Genomic DNA, 25,126 nt, shown 5'->3' with positions numbered 1-25,126 from the left:
GGTCCAGCTACGCCACTTTCATCAAGCATTACAGAGTAGACTTGGTGTCAGCAGGTGAACAAGCCTTTGGGAGAAAGGTCTTGCAAGCCGTGGTCCCACCCTAAATTGTAAGTACTCGATTATCCTCTCAAGTTGTGGCTGTCCTGAAAGACGGATAGGGAAAAATGGAGTTACACTTACCGGTAACGTCCTTTCCAGTAGTCTTTCAGGACAGCCCTAGTTACCCTCCCGAAAAATAGGAAGAAGGGGTTTCTAATCCAGGAACATAGTATGATATTGATGTGTTAACTATGGATTACTAACATGTTCTTGTGTCTCCCCAGCGGACCGGAGTGCTCGTATAAAAACTGAGGTCTAGCAGGGGGAGGAGAGATTTTAAAGGCTGGGCAGTGTTTCCTAAGGAAGAGGAGGAGCCTATCTCTCAAGTTGTGGCTGTCCTGAAAGACTACTGGAAAGGACGTTACCGGTAAGTGTAACTCCATTTTTCCTGTCAACCGGCTTTGGGCTTGTTGATGACATTTTAATGCTTATGAAGACCATTCAGAACCCACTGATAAAGTGCACATGATTGTTCTGTGTGTGTGTGGTTTTTTTTTTTTTTTTGTTTTTTTTTAATTCTTATTCAGCCGTATATCCTGTACTGTATTTATCCATTTATCTTTCAGTGGTAGTTGAGTCTGAATTTGTGAAATATGAAGGAACATTTGGAGATGAACTAAAGGCTAACATAGATGCTGATGTTGGAACATTTCATGGCAATGCTTCTGGCTCTGGTCATGTACAAACCACATCTACCTTTGGCACCCTTAGAAAACAAGAAGTAGACATGTACCATCTCATGAAAGCTGTGCAAAACAGGTAATTTTTTATTTATTTTTTTATTTGGTGTGTGGGTGTGTTTTTTTCCCCTTCTTTTTTGGGGGGGGTGTATGGTTTTACAGCTTTCTTAGGATTTTGATTTTCACAGATTGGGCTCTGTAGTTTGGAGGTTTTCAAGTGCTTTGAGTGTCCAGGTCTTGCTGAAGTCCAGTAGGGTATGTGTCAAGGTGCACACAGCCCTTATAGGCTTGAGCTTTGCACCGTGAGACTGTCGGTCACAGCTCTCTGCTCTTCCTACTCCTCGCTCACTGTAGCGCTGGGCTGTGGAGGGGGTGGAGCGGCCGTCTCAGGCTCTCAGTGGCTCGCTGAGAGGCTGAGCCGGGTGTCAGTCCAGGCACCTGGTGTATCCAGACTTTGTCGTAAGATGCGGTGCCTGGACTGATATCGTTTATGTCAGCAGAGGGCAGACTTCAGCCCGTTCTCTGCTGAAAACTGGTCACAGGAGTGCAAAACTAATTGCAGCCATACAAGCTTAGACAGAACTTCTCCTTTTTAAGAAAAAAGTATGTTTCTTAGTTTCTGTTATAAAATATTGTAAATAAGTAATTTTCTCCTTCACTGATGTGCACTGATTGGCAGCACTGTTGGGGCTGCACTGGTAATGTGTGCGCTAACTATGAGTGTAGATGTCCTCTGTGTGGATTTGTCGTTATCGGCTCTCCTCTCCTCACACGCCTTCAGCGCGAGGAGAGGAATGCCAATAACTGGCAAATCCTGTTTACACCGTGATCAGCTGTGTTTGGACACCACTGATCATGTGGTAAAGAGCCACTGTGATTGGCTTTTTACCACGATCTGTGATCAGCTGTGTCTCAGGGACACGGCAATAACCGATGAATGCAGATGCGCGCCACAGGGGACATGCAAGAAGTGCAATCACGGAAGAAAGTCATCAGACGCCCTCCCGGCAATGTGCGACCAAGCTGTAGGCGTTATTCAGCTATAGTGTGGTCGTGAAGAGGTTTATAGATGTATATTAGGTTCACTGTGCATGGGTAGGTTTGTCACCTTGGTGTGTTGAGAAATCTGCCTGGTGTTGCAGAAATGGCCACACTGGCAGGAACTGTCTTGTTGTTCCCCACATTAACAGAGGTGAAGCACACCGGGTGACAACTTTATTCTCTTTGTTATGTGGAAAAGGGAACGATAAAACATTTGGTTTTCAGCCATTTTTCAACATGTCAGGAAATGTCGTCTGTTTTAGAATGCAAATGATTTAGACTCTTTTTGCTCTTTATTTGAGTCCTACACATCCTGATCATCACTAGAGATCATTGCATCACTTTGTTTTATTGGGCTGTGTATCTTAGATGGCCTGATAATTACAACCAATGCTTTGAACTTTGAGCACCATTTTCAGTTGTCAGGCTGTTAATAATCATGACTAATAACAAGTGCTTCCAGGGTCAAAGGGCGATTTTCCACTCTGCATGGAGCAGAGGATAGAACCGAAGTATCATCTTTATACCCTTGCTACTTCTACTTCAAGTTCACCAGGTTTTGCACATATGCTACTTATTAGAGGATGGAATGGTATCTGTCTGACTGTGGCCACCTTAATAATATCTAAGAATACCAAACTCGCCACCAGGCTATATAGAAAACCTACAACCTTGCATGCGTGTAGTGCTACAACTGCTGCTAAGTGAAGCACGTTACAGACTCCACTCGCTTGCTGGGAGTGGAACGGGCAGAGCTCCATGAAACCAGAAGATCACAAGGGTAAACGTCCCTGCCTTACATTTTGTTTCGTTTTCATTCGTTGATGAAAACTGAAGTGATTTCCATCAGTGGACAAAAATGTGGTGTACTTTTCAATTTCGTCACTGTAAAAAGGCTGCTGATTAAATTTTTGACAAATGTTTTCATCTACGAAATTTAACACTGGACAGCGGGACTCGGCCCTGCCCCTCCCTCGTGACTGGCCTTGATTGACCGTTCTGGGAGCCAATGTCTCCCGGTGCCCCAGCAAAGCCAGCAAGACCCGGAAGGGAGAGAAGAGCTGACACCTTTTTAAAATGTTTTATCTTAATGCAGGTTGGTGAGCAGTAGAACCGTGGTGCAGCTGCCTCCATTTCCCACCTCTTCTCCGCGTAGTGTGATCGTGCCTTTTGGCTGACCGTAGACCGTTTTCCAGCAGGCTGTTGGGGGGGGGGGAAAAACTTAACAGGTTCCCCCATACACCCAATTGAGGTAGATGAAAGAATCCTCCCTGCTGTGCTATTAAATTGGAACAGCTCAATCAATCAGATTTTAACAATTATCTAATTTTTGTTCTTATAAAGTTAAAATCGGAAGCTCCTGATCGGCCCATAGTCTTTGGATTCCCTTGGCTGACTTCCGCCAGGCTGTGACGTCATTTCCGGGCATTGTACACAGTCCGAGCGGCCGCTGTACACTGGCCCCAACAGTTCCTGTGCCTGCAGATTGGTTCCCCCTTCATTGGATCCCTTGCCCCACCACCAGTGGCGCTCCTTTATTCCTTGTTCCTTGTTTCCCTGATCCACTGTGCCATCCATATGGCTCCAGCCTCCAGGTACTCTCAGCTTTTCAATCCAAGTCTCTGTATGACCATCAACAGACTGCTGTATGCCTGATTATCTTCATTTTCAACTTAACCACTTCAGCCCCGGAAGATTTTTACCCCCTTCCTGACCAGAGCACTTTTTACAATTTGGCATTGCGTCGGTTTAACTGACGATTCCCACAAATAGAGCTTTCTTTTGGTGGCATTTGATCACCTCTGTGGTTTTTACTTTTTGCACTATAACCAAAAAAGATTGCCAAATAAGAAAAAAAACTATTTTTTACTTTTTGCTGTAATAAAAATCCCCCAATTAAAAAAAAAAAAAAAAAAAAAAAAAAGTCTTCCTCTGTTTAGGCCAATATGTTTTCTTCTACATATTTTTGGGAAATAAAATCGCAATAAGCATAATATTGATTGCTTTGCACAAAAGTTATAGCTTCTACAAACTATGGGAAAGATTTATGGCATTTTGTTTTACTAGTAATGGCAATGATCTGCGATTTTTTGCGGTATTGCGGTGGACAGATCGTACACGTTTGACATTTTTTGGGACTATTGACATTTATAGAGCAATCAGTGCTATAAATATGCACTGATTACTGTATAAATGTCACTGGCAGGGAAGGGGTTAACACTAGGGGGATCAAGGGGTTAAGTGTGTGTGTTCTCTCACTGTGTTGTAACTGTGTGGTGATAGGACTAACTAGGAGAGATGACAGATCGCTGTCCCTACTTTATAGAAACGGACAATCTGTCTCATCTTCTCTGACAGCACAGGGATTTGTGTGTTTACACGCACAAATCCCCATGCTGGCTCTCGTGCGGCGATCCCGCCTGCTGGCCACGCGCATCAGGTTCCCCTCTGTGCAGCAGGCTCGCTCGCCCTCTGGTGGCTCTCCTGAGCAAAGCCGTATATGTACAGAATTTTCCCCAGGAGAGCCATTCTGCCGCAGTAAATCTGTGTGAGACGGTCGGGCCCTGGTTAACAATACGTTTTTGCTTTTTGGTTCTGAGGATTCCATTTATGTCTGCCGATCAGCACTGTTCACCCCTTTTTGACTGTAATATTATGTACCTTAATGCAAGGAATGTATTAAGTTGGTTGTAAAGGCAGAAGTCCTTTTTATCTTAATGCATTCTAGGCATTAAGATAGAGAACCTTCTTTGTGCAACAGCCCCTCTCGGTCCCCCTAATACTTACCTGAGCCTCATCTCGATCCAGCGCTGTTACATGAGAGACTCGGCTGTCTGTTGCTTCCCTCCTGCAGCAGCGTGGCACCATCAGGTTCCGCTGCTGTCAGCCAATGAGGAAAGAAAGAGACAGGGCCGGGTCACGGCTTCGTGTCTGAATGGGGACCGGGAGCTGTGGCTCGTTTGCCCCCATAGCATGCTGCGGGGGCACTCAACAAAAGGGAGGGGCCAGGAGCACCAAAGAGGGACACGAGAAGAGGAGGATCTGAGCTGCTCTGTGCAAATCCACTGCACAGAGCAGGTGATTAGAACAACGTGTGTGTGTGTGTGTGTGTGTGTGTGTGTGTGTGTGTGTGTGTGTTTTTGTTTGAGACAATAGCACAGGTAGAATACATAGCACTTAGACATCATTACAACTTAGGTTAGCATTGGAGAAAGAAAGATAAGGTACACCACACAGGTGACAGGGTATTTGTAAACTTGTTCTGTATCATGGTTCTTCAACAAATATCGAGCAGCCTATATGGCATTTAACCACTTAAGCCCTGGACTATTTTGTTGCTAAATGACCGGGCCACTTTTTGCGATTCGGCACTGCGTCGATTTAGATGACAGTTGCGAGGTTGTGCGACGTGGCTCCCAAACAAAATTGACGTCCTTTTTTTCACACAAATAGAGCTTTCTTTTGGTGGTATTTGATCACCTCTGCGGTTTTTATTTTTTGCACTATAAACAAAAATAGAGCGATAATTTTGAAAATAAAACAATATTTTTTACTTTTTGCGATAATAAATATCCCCCAAAAAGATATAAAAAAACTTTTTTTTTTTTTCCCTCCGTTTAGGCTGATACGTATTCTACATATTTTTTGGTAAAAAAAAATCTCAATAAGCGTTTATCGATTGGTTTGCGCAAAATTTATAGCGTCTACCAAATAGGGGATAGTTTTATTGCATTTTTATTAATATATATTTTTTTCTAGTAATAGCGGCGATCAGTGATTTTTTAGATAAAGTGAACTCCTGCGCTGTCTAAAAGTGAGGGGAGGGGACTAAGGGCAAACTAAAAACACTGCTGCAAATATAAAGGTCTACCTCGATAGACTAAGGTGAAGCAAGTGTAACAGATAAAATATTTGCGCTGTAGGGTATGTGACAAAAAGTGTGAAAATATCAGCCACATAGGTAATGAAATTACAGAGTAACTGATAAAGATGATACTACTGTGACAATAAAGAAAACGTTGAACAATCCTTAATAGGACACGGCACTCAGAAAAAGTCCAGATCTAGCACAATCCTGCCGTGTATAGGTGCAGTTCATCAAAAGTGGATCCAATCGCCAGCAGTGTGGGTATTGTGTAAATAATAATACAAAAACACACTCATAAGTGGAAAACAAAGAAAATAGTTCTAGAAAAAGTATAAGACCCTTGGATCCGAAGTATGGGTGAGATAGAGTAGTTGAGCCGACACCAAGATCACATGTATACACCTCTGGTGGACCCAGCTGCTCACCTCAAAATAAAACACACTGTGTTTTGGTCAACCTGATCCTGGTAGGTATAGTCCACAGTTAGGTAACACATACAGCTCTCTGTCCGGTATATTACATGAAAAAACAAAGCAAAAAAGGCAAAAAGCTAATGGTGAAATAACGTCACAGAGGGGGCTGGTAGCTGGGGTCTTGGCTAGTGGGAATGCACTCACATGTAAGTGAGAGATCTCAGGCTCCTATCCACGAGCGCCGAGCTCGTTGGTCCCTCTATCCTTTCTCCTGCTAGTTCTCTGGAGTAGTAGGCTAGCTGTCTTGTCTCCCCAATGGCTCGCGGTGTGTGGAAATACCTCAGCTGATATGGGCTTGCAGCGGCTCCTATTCCCTCTCTCGGTGACTCAGATGGAACGCTCAGATGGCGTAATCATACACGGGGGAGAAGTGAACAAACAGCCATAGTGTAGCCCGATCAGCGGTACAAAAGGTTTATTAAAAACAAATAAAAACTCACATTTAACACTCAGGAACTCTGCATCAATCCTACGAGTGGCGAACTCGTGTGTCTGTTCGTCAGATGCTGGAGTGTGTCCTGCCTGCCGATCAGTGATTTTTATCGTGACTGCGACATTATGGCGGACACATCAGACACTATTTTGGGACCATTGTCATTTTTATAGCGAACAGTGCTATAAAAATGCACTGGTTACTGTAAAAATGACACTGGCAGTGAAGCGGTTAACCAGGAGGGGGTGCTGTAGGGTTTTAGTGTGCCCTAATGTGTAACTCTTACTGTGGGGGGCGTGGCTTGGTGTGTGACATCACTGATTGTCGTTCCCTATGACAGGGAACAGACGATCAATGACAATCTGACTAGGAAGCACGGAGAGAGGTTTGTTTACACTTACCTATCCCTGTTCTTCCTCTCCGTGACCCGGTCTCGGGACACCGGCGGCGATCAGGTCCGCTGTTCCCGCGGGGATGGTCATGGAGAAAAGGACCGGGTTGCGAGTGCGCTGCCCACGGCTGGGATCTTAAAGGGGACGTACATGTACGCCCTTGTGCCCAGCCGTGCCATTTTGTCGACTTATATCGTCGTGCAGCGGTCCTCAAGCGGTTAATGAGTGAAATAAGTATTTTACCTCTTTTGCAAATAACTTTGTACTTGGTGACAAAACTCTTGCTGGCAATCACAAAGGTCAGATATTTGTTGTAGTTGGCCACCAGGTTTGCACACATCTCAGGAGGGGTTTTGTCCCACTCCTTTTTGCAGATCCTCTCTTGGTAATTAAGGTTTCGAGGCTCATGTTTGAACTTATTGGAATTAAGGTCTGGAGATTGACTTGGACCTTAATGTGCTTCTTCTTGAGCCACTGTGTTTTGGGTCATTGTCATGCTGGAATACCCATTCACAACCCGTTTTTTTAATGCCCTGGCTGAGGGAAGGAGGTTCTCGCCCAAGATTTGATGGTACATGGCCTTGTCCATCATCCCTTTGATGCAGTAAAGTTGTCCTATCCCATTAGCAGAAAAACACCCCCAAAGCATAATGTTTCCTTCTCCATGTTCTGCCTCCAAACATGATGAGTTGAGTAGATGGCGAAGAGCTTGATTTTAGTCTCATCTGCCCACAACACTTTCACCCAGTTCTTTATTGAATCATTCAGATGTTCATTAGCAAACTTCAGACGGGCCTGTACATGTGCTTTCTTGAGTGGGGGGGAGCTTGTGGGCGCTGCAAGATTTCAGTCCTTCATGGCGTAGTGTGTTGTTGGTGACTATGGTCCCAGCTGCCTTCAGATAATTGACATGATTCTCCCATGTAGTTCTGGGTTGATTCCTTTAGCGTTCTAATGATCATTAAACCTCTACGAGGTGAGATCTTGCATGGAGCCCCAGACCGAGGGAGATTGACGGTTATTTTCTGTTTCTTCCTTTTGCGAATAATGGCACCAACTGTTGTCACCCTTTCATCAAGCTGCTTGACGATGGTCTTGTAGCCCATTCCAGCCTTGTATAGGTATATAATCTTGTCCTTGACATCTTTGGACAGCTCTTTGGTCTTGGCAATGGTGGAGAGATTGGAATCTGATTGCTTCTGTGGACAGGACAGCTCGTTTTCTGTATAGAAGTTACCTGGGGACCAGAAATCTTGCTGATTGAGGCCGGGTTCCCACTAGTACGACGCGACAGTCGTACTACTGCGGCCGACTTCAATGAACAGAGATTCGACTTTGATCCCCGGCAATACCAGGCAGTGTCTGGTAAGAATTTTAAGGGGGAACTCCACGCCTTCGGTCTGGTATAGATTTTAGGGGAACCCCCAAGCCGAAAAATCTCACAAAATCTATACCAGAGCCTTATCCGAGCATGCAGCCCGGCCGGTCAGGAAAGGGGGTGGGAACGAGCGAGTGCCCCCTCCTGAACCGTACCAGGCCGCATGCCCTCAACATGGAGGAGGTGGGTGCTTTGGGGCGGGAGGGGAGGCCATGCGCCTCCCCACCCCAAAGCACCGTGTCCCCATGTTGACGAGGACAGGGGCCTCTTCCCGACAACCCTGGCCATTGGTTGTCGGGGTATGCGGGCGGGAGGGCTTATCGGAATCTGGGAGCCCCCTTTCTTTTGGCAGTATTAAATCACCACTGTTTTTTTTTTTGCTAAACAAATGAAACGCCCCAAATTTTCCTTTGTTTCGGTTATAAAACTTTGCAAATAAGTAATTTTTTTTTCTTCACTGATGTGCGCTGTTGGGAAAGCACTGATATTCTGCACTGATAATCAGGACACTGATGAATGTGTAAATATGGGCTGTCACAGGATAGTGGGTTATTCGCTTTTCTTTCCTCACACGATGACGGCACTGAGCAAAGGCAATGTTATGATCGGCCCTTTGCCTCGATCTGTAGTTGGCTGTGTCCAGCCCCAGACTGGGTGACCGCACTGTAGCCATCTTTCAGCTATAGCATGGTCAGCAAGTGGTTAAGGCATCCATTTTCCATATACCTCCTAGGAGAAAGCTCAGTAGGAGATAAAAAGCAGGGAAGTCTTAAAGTGGCATCTGATGGAAATTTTAGTGTTTGGGGGTCTGGGAGCAGGAACAGTAAGGGATGTAGTGTATATGTGATAAAGTAGTGCTAATTGCTAAACGCAATAAACAAAAAAAGTGCTAATGAGCAAAGATGTAAAATAATCCTCAAGTGACTAATCATATAAAAATGTCAAAAATGAATAAAAATAAGACAAGAATGATCCAATAAAGTGCATCACAACATAATGAACATCGCACCAAAATGACAGCTGAATTAAAATATTATTCAATAAAGTCCATTTGTAAAGTGCATCCAAGGAAATCTGATAGTAAACAGAGAAACCCAGTTCTTTATTCAAAATGAGATTGCCTCCTGGGCGAACAAATAAGCATGAGGGGGAAATTGAGAAGTAAGGGAGTCCAAATTGCAAATGAAAAGTGAGATGTAAAGGTGTCCTCCTACACTCCTCCACCTGTAGTGCTAGCCTCTCACCTTATGAAAAGACCCCAATGGGTCTAGTAGTGCATCAAGGGATGTCAATCATCATGCACGGTTGCTGTATCCTCCTCAGGGTTTCAGAACAGGGGATCACTGCAGACTTTTTTTCCTTTAGGGATAGTATCTCCAAATCTGTCAAATCAGCAGCACCTGATGTAGTGTGCTGACACAGCAGGCCAGCTAAAATGTGATTGTATTTACAATGAAATATCTGAATAGTATTTTGCGCCTCCTATTTTACTTTAAGGAGAAGTATAGCCAAAGCCTGTTAGGCTGTACTTTTCCTATGGATCACAGGCGTGCAATTACTTTTGCACTCCTGTGGCCAGTTTTCAGCAGAGAGCGGGCTGATGTCACAGAAGTCAGTCGAGGCACTGTGTCATTGCGAAAGTCTGGATCTGCCCGCTACCTGGACCGACACACGTCTCCGCCTCCTATGGAGCCGCTGAGAGACTGAGCCAAGAGCTGTGACTGACAGTCTGCAGCGCTCTGCTCGGGGAGCTGTCAGAACTGAGCTATCGGCGGTGTCCGATCGCTCGGTTCTCAGTGCAGAGGTGCCGGAGGACAGATACAGCATCGGACCCATGCTGCATCCAACGAGGTAAGTGTAAATATAAAAAAAGCCCAATTCCATACTTCTTTTAAAGTGGCACTAAACCCACGTCATAAACTAGCAATAAATGCTGTTCATACCCAGTCACTATGAGATTAATTTTTCTGTGTTCTGAAAAAAACCTGGTTGATCCTGATGTTCTTTATCTCCACCTTCTGTCCATGTCCCAAATTCAGCCAGTGGTTTTGCAGCTGTGGTGGTAGCTCTGCACATGCTCAGTTTTCAGTGATTTTCTATGCTGAGCATTACTTTCCTATCACATCTGAGCAGACTATGTGACTATAGTCACACATGTGGGTGTATACACAGTGGTAAATGACAGCTCACTTTCTTCCTCCTCCTTCATGCCCACTAACCAGCTAAACACAGGGGGTGGGATATTACATGTAGAATACTGGAGGCTTCATCTCCCTTTTCTGAGACACTAACTGGGGGGCCTGTGACTGGCAGAAATGCACCCACAGCATGTTGCCAAGAAATAAGATTTGATTTTGTATGACAATTTAAAACCATTTATTGATATTATTTTTTTTTACTCTGTATTCCAAAGGTTTTTTTTTTTTTTTTTTCCTTATTTTTTGAACATGTGACCAGCAGCAGATGGCTAGAAGCTACCCATGCTTATGCTTCCATGTGACCGCTGTAGATAGATTAGGAAAAAGTTACTTATTTTTTTATTTTATAATTACAGTGGCATCATCCACATACAGCAATAGAAGGGACAATGTAAATTAAATTGTGTGCGCTTAGTTTCATTTTAATGTTGGCTTCTGTTACTGTGCCAAGCTGTGTTGAGTGTAAAGCTCTGTTCTCTTGTGTGCTTCATTAGATTGCTCAGCTTTGAAGAGACATTAGTAACATGTTTGTCACAATGGCGTTTTAGCATGTTTGGACACTGCTTAGCTGGATAAATGCCCAGTATAAATATTAGTCTGTTTTCATTGTGTAGGCACAAGCCATATGCCTGCAGCAACTGTTCTGTTTAATAACTGTGGATGTCTCCTATTTTTTTCTTTTTTTTTGTAAAGCTGTGTTTCCACCACCATACATAAGAAAGAGCTGGGGCTCTTGGGAAGGGGAAAGGGAAAGAATGACTTGTCCCCTGGTGCAGATGTGCATAAGAGTACAGGTCCATTAACTACTTTAGAGGGATATTGCAGAAAACTGATATGCCATAAAGTGTTTGTTACCCTAAAAAAAAGGGGGGGGATCCTGTTCCTTGAAAGCTTGAAAAACCGCACAGTGCTTGTGCTGTGTAATTTGGCTTATTTTATCACCTAAAATACCTAGCTGATCCTGCCTAGTTCTGCCCTACCCCTGTAAACTGACCACGGTTTATGGCTGCTGAGCCCTGACACTGTGGTCAGTTTACGTGCCTCCATCATCAGCTCTCCTTTGGCCCCCCCCCCCCCCAATATACCTTTTTTCAGAGCGCTTACATGACTGGCTGCCTCTCTCCACCTCTCCTCATGCTCCCCTCACAGCCTGGATGCCGAGTAAGGGGAAAAATGGCCCTCATTCGGCTCCATAGCGTTGGAGGGCGAAACAGGAAATTTTAGGGGGCTGATGACTGTCGGGTTTTTTTCATAGGATGCATTAAGGTGAAAAAAACACAAACCTTTACAACCTCTTTATGTGGTCATCAGTGCAGAGCCATCGAGGATGCCCACTGGAGACCACTAGGGGTGCCAATCAGTGCCCATTATGGATGGCACTCTGTGTCCATCAGTGATGCCTGGCAGTGCCTCCTGATCAGTGCCATCTATGGGTGCCCATCAGTGCTGCTTATATCAGTGCCACATATAAGTGCCTCATCAGTAAAAGAGATACGAATCAAAAACATTTTTTTATTTGTTGCACAAAAAACCCAGTGGTGATCAAATATCACCAAAAGAAAGCTCTATTTTTAGGGGAAAAAATTACACAGTATACAGTATGTACAGTGTTGCATGACCGTGCAATTTGTCATTTAAAATGCGACAGCGCTGACAGTTGGACTGGGCACAAAGGGGGTGAGAGTGCCCTGTATTGAAGTGGTTAATGTGGCTTCATATCAACCTTTTGCAGTATACTATAGAGTTTGTATGGTGAGGCTCAGAGAAGTGAAGAAGGAGCACAATGAGCCAGTCAGGTTTGCTGCAAAGCAAGGAGCATGCTGAAAGGAAGAGAGCAGTACCTTTACAACCCTACAAGAATAAATGTGTGCCATGTCACAACAAACAGTAAAGGAACAGGTCTTGGAACATGTTGGCAGGAGTTCTCAGTTATTTGTGAATGAACTATAACCGATTTTACCATTTTCATTCATAAATGCAATGTAACTTTTATGTGCAGATCGAAGGTTTGCCCTTTGATTTTCTCATATCCGCTCCTTTATGTGTACAATGATTGATCGACCACTAGCTAAAATACAAATATAAGTCTGTATGCCACCAGAATAAAATTAAAATGAAAACATCCAAATGAATTTGAAGTGCAGACTTTCATCTTTAATTCAGGGGGTTGAACATAAATGTCAAGTACAAATTTTAGGAACTGCAATCATTTTTATACACAGAACCCCCCCCCCCCCATTTTGAGAGGCTCAAATGTAATTGGACAAATTAATATAATCATAAAAAAAATGTACATAGATCTAATATAGAATAGGAGAATTCAAAGTATGTAGATGGTAATTTAGTGCCAGCATCTTTCAGTAAAAAAAAGGTGTACAAGGGCCAAACCAGTGTCATTATTATAATATTTTCGGAAACACAGGGAACAAATGGTTTTAATATGTCCTAACAGCCTAAAGGAGTAAGGGTACAAAGAACCAGTAATGGAATATTATCATTTCTAGATTCCTGAAGTGAAGAACATGAACTTTGCAGAATTATGCTAACAATTACACATTTTTCATGTTTTGTATATTTACAAAAGGTGAAATAATCTAAGATAACACAGCGTCCATGTCCTCGTATGTTTACAAAGTACACTCCCAGTCTTCTGAATTCTTAATGTGATCACGATGTTCCATTGATTTATTTTTTATTTTTTATTGGTAATTCATTAAAAATGTATACAATGCTTTTGTTGTGTAGCGCACAGACATGAACATACTGTTGCTGCGTCTGTCTCCACAGCGCATCAACGGTTCAAGTTGATTTTTAGTATGGCTTTTGAGAAGCAGAAAACCTTCTTCCCTTTTTTTTTTTTTTTTTTATAGCTTTTAAGAGTAGCTTTTAGAGCAGGGGCAGGCAACCTTAAAAAGGTGGGGATCTACCTGAACAACGTGGGAGAAGTCAAAGATCACCCGGCACAATTTCAACCAGTGTCTTCTCCATACACCGGATTTAAACTTTTCTATTTTCTCTAGTCGTCAGTCCAGAACAGCACTAGAGAGATGGGCTCCACTTCCGGAGGCAGGAAACACAAAATTTTAATCCATAAAGGGTGGCTTCCGTCCCTCTTCCCCATTTTTTGTGTTTCCTCAGGAGGTCTGCAAATGCCTGTAGGCAGAGATGACAGGCATCCAAGTCCCCTGGTCAGGCTGCGGAGAGATGATGCTAGCACCCATACCCCCCCCCCCCCTTAGATGATGCTAGCACCCCCCCCCCCCTTTGTTTTTTTTTTTCTTTCCTTTTGCCTCCCTTCTCTTCTCTCCTTCTCTTGTGTCATGCTTAGCCCAAAGAACCAGAGAGGTCAGGGGGCAAGTAGAGGTGTCCGTCACATACAAACAAATTTAAAGAATGGTGGAACCAGCCCCTTTGTAAACCATGTATTGATAAATTGGTATAGAACGGGGCAACGGGGGCATGCAAAGAATTTATTTCTGGCATTAAATAAATGAAGGCTATAAAGTCAATGCTGTCGAACCTTGGAACCCCAAAACAACCAGCCGCAGTCGTCGCCCCCCCCCCCCCTCCCCTCTTTCAGCCCCAGAGGACGGTGACAAATTGGTGGGGGGGGAATCATATCCTATGGATGAGCCAAGTGAGACAGCATTATCCAAAGATATTCTGAGCCAAGGGAAAAGTTCACCCAGATACAGGTTCTACCTCGAGGAGGAGGATGCCTAATTGGGGGTGATCTACGAGACGCTAGATATCAAAGAAGAGCAGGCCTCCTTGTCCCTACATAACCAGATGTATCGGACCCTGAAAGAAGAACAAAACTGTATTTCTGGGACAAAGCACTCTGGCTGACTATCAAAAAGGAGTGGGTGGAACCGGAATTTTTTTCCTTCTTTTTTAAAGCCTGAAGAGGAGATTCCCCTTCAGTGAGGATTCCGCCTGTATATGGAACAAAGTGCCCAAAGTGGAAGCCGCTTTCTCCCAGCGTGCCAAATTAACGGACCCCGACTTTTAGGACATGGGTGTCCTTGGAGAACCCATGGACAAGGGGATGGAGGTACTGCTGTAAAGGTCATGGGAAGTAGCCATGAAAAATATAAAACAAGCAATGGCTACAACAATAGTAGCTCATAATTTGGAGGTCTGGCTGGACCAGTTACAAGGCCATTTGGAAAGTGGGACCTCCAGGAAAGATATTCTAGATTCCCTACCCGTGCTGCACAAGACAGCAGGTTATATGGCAGGCGCACCTGCAGGTTTTATGGTTAAAATCCTGGTCTGGGGACCCGGCCTCAAAAGTTAAGCTGTGTGGCATCCCATTTGAAGGAGACCTCTTGTTTGAACAAGATCTAGAAACGGTTCTAGACCATACTGCCGACAAGAAAAAGGTTTTTCCTATTAAAAATAAGGGAGCCCCAGGGAAACTTTTTTTTTCGCCCCCAAAGTCAAGGGCCGTTACAGGGGCAGGCCCCTAAAGGGTCAACCTCTAAGAAACCGTTTGGAAGGGGGAAGCGGAAAGGTGTCCTTTTTTCCTCTCCTAAGAAAACCACCAAATCCCAGTGACTTAGTTCCCATGGGAGGGAGATTGGGGCAGTTCCTCCCACAGTGGGAAAAGACTACCCCAAATGCATTTATACTGAGGATAATCAGGGAAGGCTATCGAATCCAGTTCAAGGGCACTCTGCCTGCAAGGACGTTCGTAACCATGACCTCCCAGGGATCCTCAGAAGACAGCCTTGTTCTCGCAAATTGGCGACTTGATAGACCAGCGGGTTGTTCTTCCAGTGCTACAGCGAGAAATAAACCACAGTTTCTACGCTCATGGTTTCAGGGGAAGGAAACTGTCGGGCAAATTCCGCCTTATACTGAACTTGAAGTTAGTGAACAAATGGGTCATCTACAAGAAATTTCGGATGGAAACAATCTGTACGGTGAAGTCAATTGTTCCCCCGGCTTGCTTCATAGCCTCCCTCGATCTGAGGAACGCTTATTTACATGTCCCAATCCATGAAGAATATCAATTTTTTGAGGGTGGCAATCAAGTGGGAAAAGCATCTACAAGTTGCTAATCCCCGCTTTAAAGGAATTATTCCAGTTTGTGAGATTATTAGGGCACAGAGGTGAGGATACATTTTATCTCTGCCTTTACCCTTGAAAAGTACTAAAAGGTTTTTCATAGGACTTTGCAAATTAACTTTCAATTGGTCGATTAATCTTTAATTTTTTTGATCGATCAAAATCTTTTTGATCGATTTAAAATTCTTTTGATTGGTACGCACCTCTCCGCCGGCTTCTGGGCCTTCAGGGAGTTCCGTCGGAGATCCAGTAACGTCACAGACACCGGCGGGGCTTGCCGTGTCCATCTGAAGGGCTCCTTTGCTGTGCCTTTATATCTGCATGCCGGCGGGACCTTACTATCTGCCACACGCAAGGGCTGTTACACTTCCCTCTATCACTTCCCTCTATCAACCTGGGATTCTACAGCCATCCACTGGGAGTTGTGATAGTTCCCTTCATGGGACATCTACATGCCGACGGACTGATGTTAACCTCTCCTTATCTGGATTCAGCAGTGGTATCGTTGTACACATTTTTATACCAGTATCATACTTGGCTACATGTTTTTATGACTGCTTTTGGTACCGTTTGGTATTACTCTCACCATTTGTACAGTTTATGTAGCTACATCGATTTTATCTCCAGTGCAATATTTATTTGGTTACCTACTTGCAGACTATAAAAGTTTTAATGCTATTCCCATCGAGCGCTGCCTTTGTGTGGTTTTTGTATCTTGCTATCCATTTTTCCAGTGGTTGGGAATCAGCCTGCAAGGAGATCAGCTAAAAGAAGTTGGATCTGTATGTGCATTATAATTAATCGAAATTAGTCGATTAATCGATTAAAAAAAAAAAACGATTAATCGAACACAAAAATTTTGATCAGTAACAGCCCTAGTTCATACTAGTACTCTTTCTGTGAAGCATTCATGCGATTTCTGTGTTCACCCAGCAGGTGGCACTGTGGTTAACTATTTTTTAAATGATAAAATCACCACTTGAATTTTATATTGCTCCTTTTTGTTGATTTTATTATTGTTACTATTTTTGTATTTTAAATATGATTCATTTTATTGCTGTGCCAATGGCCTATGTTTTCCAGAAGTAATTAAATTGAAAGGGCAAAGTTAATTCTCAGAAGTGTTTTGCAATTTTTTTGTTCTTATTTGAATAAATTGTTTTTGTATACCTCTAACCTTTTAAAATGAGTTGCTGGCTATTTTATTAAAAAAAAAAATCATGTTTGTGAAATAAGAGATCTTTTTGGTATATTCTGGGTGCATTTTTAACACATATGTTCTTCCCAAGTGCAGTGTGTGCTTTGCACCACAAGAGGGAGACATAATATACTTGCTTATATTACTTTTAAAAAGTTACAGTATAATGAAAACCAGGGTGCTCAATCCTACTTACAAACTGTATGGAAGAAGGAATGCAACTATTGTCTGATATATTGAATGAGTGTTAAAATCCTGAACTGTATTCCTTCCATTTAAAACTATTGATCTGATCCTTAACCGCTTGCATACCTTTCTGTAAAATTCCTTTATTACCAGGCCATTTTTTCGTTTTCAGAGACAATACTCAGTCATGCAACACTGTACCCAGATTATTATAATTTTTAAACACTCATCTCAAACGTTCAAAAACTCCCAACAAGCAAAATCCCATTCATTTAAATGGCCCCTGTTCACATCGGAGTGTTCTGTCGCCTGAGGCAAAAACCCCTGAAGCTCAAAAAAGTACATGAGCTTCTTTTTGGGCAGATTACAGGCGGTTTTCTGCTTTTTACATTGGTGACCTTTTGACCTGTACAAAATCGCTGTAAAAATCCATGACTTTCCGCCTGAAAATGATACGTTCAGGTGTGAATGCAGCCTTAACCTCTATCATCCAGGTTGCATGCATAATTTTTAGTGGTGTTTTTTTACTAATTTTTGTATTATTTTGTTGTGGTTTCTAAAGGATGTTTTTAAGCTAGCTGCTGAAAAGTACATTTTAGTCTTTTTTTTTTTTTTTTTTTTTTTTTTAAGGCCTGCAGGGTTTATATACAATACTTTTTTTTTTTTTTTTTGCATGTTACCAGTGTGAAACTTAAATTTAATGAATCATAGACAACATTGGGACATATTATATAGATATATGTGTAATAGACAACTGTAAACCCCCCCCCCCCCTTTTAAGAATGCTTATAAGTAGTGCAGGCTGGAATCTCATCTAATTAATATATCCACTGTTTAAATGGCATTTGCAGGAAGATAAACTTGCACCACCCATTCGTAAAGCAGCTACATGGCAACAAGCATGACTTATTGTGTATTGTGAAAGAAAAGATTATAACCGCCCAGAAGTGCATTATTTCAGAACACACACAGACGCAGGAAACGTTTGGTGGGAAACTTGGCATTCAAGCAAAAAAGGTTAAGGTAAGAAGGTTGTGCTGTGCATTACGAATACATACTGATGCACCAGGTTTTGGGATTTTTACAATGTAATATTGTCATCACATGATAGATTTTTATATTTTTTTTCCCCAAGAAACTGCATGCCATGCTAAGTAACTACATACATGTAATAGATCTGGTGTCCTAATGGGATAATATCTAGATTTTCTTTTAGATTTATTTCCTTTTAGGCCCCTCTCATGTGTTCGCACCCCATTGCACAATACAGAACACAATAGACACTGATGGAACCATGCTGCATGCATGTTATGCTGAAACTTTGTGCCTTAACACATGATAACACTGTGCTTTTTAATATGTATGCAGTACTGCAAAATTAGGATGCTTAAGGCTGGGTTCACACCAGTGCGTATTGTATGCGGGTTTCCCCACATCCAATGTGCATAACAGGACATTGTGACCGTCTCTCTATGGAGCCGGTTCACACATCTCTGCAGTGGCTCCGGTGCGAATTGCACAGGTGCCCTGTGCGTCTTTTGGTCCATTTCGGACCTGAAACAGTGAATGGAGATGCACCGGACTCCTGCTGTGAGCCGCTGCCTTCTGAAGTGTCTACCCAGCCTAAAACAGTAGTAAACCGCCACTGAAGCAAAAATTAACTGGTGCCCCCCTACAGGGTTAAGTCATAATGTACTAGTATACACCACATACTAGCACATTATGACAGACTTGGCTGTAAAGTGTATCCCTCCTGCGTAGCTTTGTCACGGATGCCCGGCGCTGCCATCTTCACCTGGTCTTCCTCTTGGGTTCATTTGTTCCGGCTGTGTGGACACTGGTATGTTGTCCCTTCAGAGTGCATGTGTCGATGACATCCCCGGCAGCATCGCTTGTGAACATCTCCTAAACTTCTAGTTTAGGAGATATTTACTGTACTGTACCTACAGGTAAGCCGTATTATAGATTTTCCTGTGGATACAAGTTCAAAGTGGCATTTATCTCCACATAAAAAAAAGGAGCTTGAGCCCCCTTGCAGTTAACCCTGCCCCCCCCCCCCCTTCAGTGCCATCATCTATACAAAATAAGTTGACACATGCTGAAGGCTCTGCCTGGCCTTTGGGACTCGGCAGAGACTCATAACACACATGTGCAGACATGCCAATAGCTGGGGCCTGTGTCTTCACGCATGCGCTGAAAAACCTTTGCATGTACAGATTTCTGCTGGGTCTTGAGGTGCAGTAGTAAATCTGCGCACAAGTGAAATCCTGAAGTGCGCATGTGCTGTAACATGCTAAAGGGAGCACAATGTCATTCTCGTCTAGGAAAGAATGATGCAGGAGATGCTGAACTGCAGCAAAGAAAAAGTTAAAAGCACCTACATTTTTTTTTTTTTTTCTTATCTAATTGTGGGAGAAGGAGAGGAATTAAGCTAGATGCAAATATGTTGTTTTCCTGGGTGAAGGTCTTTAAAGGTCATTTAGACTCAAAAACAATAATTTAATACAACATATATTGCTTATCAGCCTTTGGATGTGGTTGCTGCATTCATTTTTTTCCAACTTTTTCACCTGGAAGTGGTGGATCAAGGAGACTGATCGTTTTACACAATGGTGATAAGGATGTGTGTGTTCAGCTCACAGGAGGTAACCGTGACACTGCATTTATAGCAAGATCAACAGGTATTTTCTGTACTTGCTGAAAATGCTGTTATAAGAAAAGTAAACTAATGCAGCCAACACAGCTAAGGGCAAGTAATATATTGCATTTTTGTTTTTGGGTTAAGATGAGATATAACTCTTACTCCATGTGTTAATAGCTCATCTGCGCTCCAGCGGTAGTCAAGTCATTCAAAACAAATACTTGCCTTCCAAGATACCAGCCCTGTCCTGCTGCTGCTGGGCTTTCACACATTTGGTGTCCCAGGAAGAGTTTTAGGTTTATAGTCTATTGGGGTGTTTTGGAAAGTGGGAGGAGGATTCCTCCCTCTTGCTTATCTGCATAGAAGGTAATTTTTCTATTTGTGTTTTTTTTTTTAATATGCTGGTGTGTGTGTGTGTGTGTGTGTGTGTGTGTGTTTTCAGGGTATTTCTTGGCAAGTTTCTCTGTTTTCATTGATCGTCAAGACAGTAGTATATAGACTATTAGCCATGATAAGTATGTTTGGTGTCCTAGCAAAGCACACGCTGTAGAAACCGTTGTCTACCATGCAGTGCGTCAAGAATATGAAGGATTCAAAGCCTCCGCTATTTATTGGAAATATTTTATGCTTTGAAGATTGTTTGTCTCTAAGCCATGCAGAATGTGGCATTTCAAGGCTACATTATCCTTTTATCAGGTAATCCAGCAGAATGTCTACCAATTACCAGTGAGCATAGAAATATTTGTTTTCTTGCAAAATATATTTACTGTTACAGATAAGAGTCTTTGGATCTTTTGATATTGCAGATACTCCACTCAGGAACTCCATTGTGGTTTCAAGTGTCAATTTGGTTACTTTGTTGTAGTCTGTGCGAAAGGTTTCCTTGAACAATAGACTTTTTAAAGTAATGTAATAACATGAGGCGGTCTATAGGGGTGATGGCAAAAGGGGTCAGGGAGCTTGTCATAGAGGGTTTCAGATGTAGTAAAGAGCAGAAGTCACAAAGTTATTAATATCGCAGCCGGTGCCCACCTGGGGTAGGGGATATGGGCAACAAGAATGTTAAAGGTTTACATTTCCCTGTTTATAGGGCAGAACATATTAGTGAGGGATTTTTGGTATCTCATAAAAAGGTTTTGTATTTTCAGTACCTGGAGGAAAATGTGTGTACCCCATAAGGGGTAAGAAATGGCCTATATATGTAGGGAAAGGCTAAATGGTAAATTAAAGGATTAAGGGCAGTTAGGTATTTAAGGAAAGAGGGTGTGAGAGATCAGATCAGCTCTTTTTCAATAGTTACCCAAAGCGTATGCAATTTAGTATGATGTGTCTAAAATATGAGCCAGTAGGGAAGATTTCTAATATAATTCCAGACGAGGAAGTCCCACGCTTCCTGTAATTTGATGTCCTAACGAAGATTCCATATTTCAGACAAGGGTTTTCTACCCCCAAATATATCGAAGTAGGGGGCAGGTTGAAGAGGTTTGGGGAATAAAAACTGATGCCGCATACACATGATCATTTTTCGGGTTGTAAAGAAATGACGGGTTTTTTTTATGTCATTAAAAACGATCGTGTGTGGGCTTCAGAGCATTTTTCGGGTTCTGAAAAACGTCCAAAAAAAAATTTGAACATGCTCTATTAAGATCGTGTGTAGGCAAGGCCGTTTTCAATGATCAAGTTAAAAAAAAAATTAGTTTTTTCTAGAGCCTGAAAAGTTTTTTACAACACGAAAAATGATCGTGTGTACGAGGCATGAGGCTTTTTGAAAAAAGATTGTTCATCCAAAAAAAAAACTGTTCTAAAATGGATAAATAATTCAGAGTATATAGTTGTGTAAAGTTTCTCGGGTTCTGAACTCTTGGATATGTGGGTGCTTTATTTTATCAGTGGAAAAAAAATTATGTTGGTGGGACTTCATTTATTTTAAGTTTGTGGAATGTGCGGTACCTCCAGCGGCAAGTTAAAGCTTAAAAGGTAAAACTAATATATGAGATAGACTCAGACTCAGACTCATTACATGCAAAGCAAGATAGTTCAAGCTGTGATTTGTCATAATTGTGATGATTATGGCTTACAGCTCATGAAAACCCCAAATCCACAATCTCAGAAAATTAGAATATTGTGAAAAGGTGCATTCTAGGCTCAGTGTCCCACTCTAATCAGCTAATTGAGCTATAACACCTGCAAAGGGTTCCTGAGCCTTTAAATGATCTCTGTCTGGTTCAGTAGGAATCACAATCATGGGAAAGACTGCTGACCTGACAGTTGTGCAGAAAACCATCATTGACACCCTCCATAAGGAGGGAAAGCCTCAAAAGGTACCGTATTTATCGCGGTATAACGCGCTCCCGCGTATACCGCGCACCCCTAAAGTGGCCCCGAATCCTGTGGAAAAAAAGTTTTTTTTTTTTTGTACTTACAGTTTTGGTGTCTTGCGCGGCGTCCATCGGCGGCCTCATCGGGTCCGGCATCCGTCTGCGGCTTCGGTTGTCCTCCTCTTCTTCGGGGTCCGGCGTCCTTCTGCGGCTTCGGGTGTCGTCTTCGTCGGGTCCAGGGTCCGTCTGCGGGCTTCGGGTGTCCTCTTCGTCGGGTCCGGCGTCCTCCCCGCTCGTTTCCCGCGCCGAGTTTGAATACTGTGCCGACATATACAGAGCGCAGTACACTCGTGTATTGTCGGGCAGGCTCGGCAACACTCGCGCTCACGTCCTGTACGTCCAGGACGTGAGCGCGGAAGGAGCCAAGACTGGCCGACTATACCCGAGTGTACTGCGCTCGGTATATGTCGGCGCAGTATTCAAAACTCGGCGCGGGAAAGCGGGTATCAGCGTATACCGCGGACCCACAATTTTGCCCTGATTTTCAGGGCAAAAAAGTGCGTGGTGTACGCCGATAAATACGGTAATTGCAAATTAAGTTGGGTGTTCCCAAAGTGCTGTATCAAAGCACATTATTAGAAAGGTATGTGGAAGGCAAAAGTGTGGAAGAAAAAGGTGCACAAGCAGCAGGGATGACCGCAGCCTGGAGAGGATTGTCAGGGAAAGGCCATTCAAAAGTGTTGGGGACTTTCACAAGGAGTGGACTGAGGCTGGAGTCAGTGCATCAAGAGCCACCACAAACAGACAGATCCTGGACTTCAAATGTCGTATTCCTCTTGTCAAGCCACTCCTGAATAACAACCAACATCAGAGTGTCTTACCTGGGCTAAAGAAAAGCTCACCTGGTCTGTTCTCAGTGGTCCAAAGTCCTCTCTTTTGATGAGAACACATTTTTCATCTCATTTGGAAACCAAGGACCCAGAGTATGGAGGAAGAATAGAGAGGCAGACACTGCAAGATGCTTGAAGTCCAGTGTGAAGTTTCCACAGTCTGTGTTGATTTGGGGAGCCATGTCATCTGCTGGTGTTGGTCCACTGTGCTTCATTAAGTCCGGGGTCAACGCAGCCGTCTACCAGGAGATTTTGGAGCACTTCATGCTTCCTTCCGCAGACAAGCTCTATGGGGATGCTGTCTTCATTTCTTTTCCGTTCATAGACGCACACAGCCTTCTTTGACATTAGGGTTATGCTTATTCCTACCAGGAAAGTACTCTCCTAAAGGGAAGCGGATATAACCCTACTGTCAAAGGATGCTGTGTCCGTCCATGAACTCAGAGAAATGGATTTTACGGTGAGTACAAAAATCCTATTTTCTCTTCCGTTCATAGACGGACACAGCATCCTTTGACAGTAGGGTTATATCCGATTCCCTTTAGGAGAGTACTTTCCTGGTAGGAAGAAGCATAACCCTAATGTCAAAGAAGGCTGTGTCCGTCTATGAACCTGCCCACACTGCCAAAAGCGCCAAAACCTGGTTCAATGACCGTGGGATTACTGTGCTTGATTGGCCAGCAAACTCGCCTGACCTGAACCCCATAGAGAATCTATGGGGCATTGCCAAGAGAAAGATGAGAAATGAGACCGAACAATGCAGAAGAGCTCAAGGCTGCTATTGAAGCATTCCGGTCTTCCATAACACCTCAGCAGTGCCACATGCTGATGGCTTCCATGCCACGCTGCATTGAGGCAGTAATTGCTGCAAAAGGGGCCCAAATCAAGTACTGAGTACATATGCATGCTTATACTTTCCAGAGGTCCGATATTGTTCCATGTACAATCCTTGTTTTATTGATTGCATGTAATTTTCAAATTTTCTGAGACTGTGGATTTGGGGTTTTCATGCGCTGTAAGCCATAATCATCACAATTATGACAAATCACGGCTTGAACTATCTTGCTTTGCATGTAATGAGTCTATCTCATATATTAGTTTCACCTCTTAAGTAGCATTCGTGAAATAAATGAAATTTTGCACGATATTCAAATTTTTCGAGTTTCACCTGTACACACACCCCCTGCCAACCTGTGCTGCTGATTTTAGGCAATGATTTTAGCTGAAATCAGCTGTGGTGAATCACACACAGAGTTCTGTGTTTACAAAAACACAGAGCTCTGTGTACAGGGAACAGCGATCTGGCTTTTTTATTCATCCTGCAAAGCAGGGAAAAAAATTAAATAGATAGTAAAGTGAAAACGGCACACAATTAACCCTCTGACCCTAGATGTTACCCCCTTCTCAGCCAGTACCGTTAGTACAGTGACAGTATTGTCACTGATCACTGTATCAGGCTGCATTCACACTTCAGTGTTTTGAATCGCTGGCAGATTTGCCGCAATTTTGCCCACGATTTGAAAGCGCCAGTGTGTATATGTGACAAATTGCAGGACTCAAATTGAGATGTCATTCGTTTGAATGACACCTTAAATCGCGGTGCGTGTCTTCTGCGATCGTTGAGCAATAAATCGCGCTGCAATTGCAAACAACCCGCATTGCGTGAAGCTTGTCACTCAAAGTTCAGGAGCTACTTTTAATCGACAAGCTTCAAACGATGCGGGTTGCCGCGTGATTTATCGCTCGATGATCGCAGCAGACAGCAACCACAGGTGTCATGCAAATGAATGTCCTCTCCTACGGTTTGTCATTCACACATCGGCGCTTTCAAATCGCAGCAAATCTGCCTGCGATTCAAAACGCTGAAAAAATGTGTAAATGCAGCTTGAGTGTATATATACTATGGTTTGCACAAACCAATCACCTGATTTTGACCGTCTAGGTCACATGTGTTAAACACAAGGCCTGCGGGCCGAATCCGGCCCTCCAGGTCATTTAATGTGGCCCTCACACCTCTCCTGCAGCTTGCAGGAGAGCTCTAGCTTTCCTATGGTCCTCCTCTGGACCCCTATTTTCTGCTTTTCAGGCAATGCATCCAGCTTCTTCCCAGCACCAGCCTAAGGAAAGGGGCTCTTGGCATCTACTGTAAGGGGAGGAGATGTGCTGGATATCTAATCTTACAGATGCAACTGTCCCTTTTGAGGGCAATCATAATGTTGATGCGGCCCGCAATGAAATTGAGTTTTGACACCCTTGGT

General features: G+C 43.3%; 1 protein-coding gene across 1 annotated transcript in view; it reads left to right on the top strand.

Annotated features, from left to right (window-relative positions):
• GSDME (gasdermin E) overlaps positions 1–25,126 on the top strand; it is a 143,762-nt gene that overhangs the window by 41,225 nt on the left and 77,411 nt on the right. Inside the window, exons 3-4 of the mRNA XM_040352883.1 lie at positions 666–858; positions 17,871–18,042. Of these exons, the coding sequence (XP_040208817.1) occupies positions 666–858; positions 17,871–18,042 (365 nt within the window). The remainder of the gene's footprint in view (positions 1–665; positions 859–17,870; positions 18,043–25,126) is intronic.

Source organism: Rana temporaria, chromosome 5, assembly GCF_905171775.1.
Source record: "Rana temporaria chromosome 5, aRanTem1.1, whole genome shotgun sequence".
Taxonomy (NCBI): Eukaryota; Metazoa; Chordata; class Amphibia; order Anura; family Ranidae; genus Rana; species Rana temporaria.
This window is presented reverse-complemented; position numbering and strand designations above follow the sequence as displayed.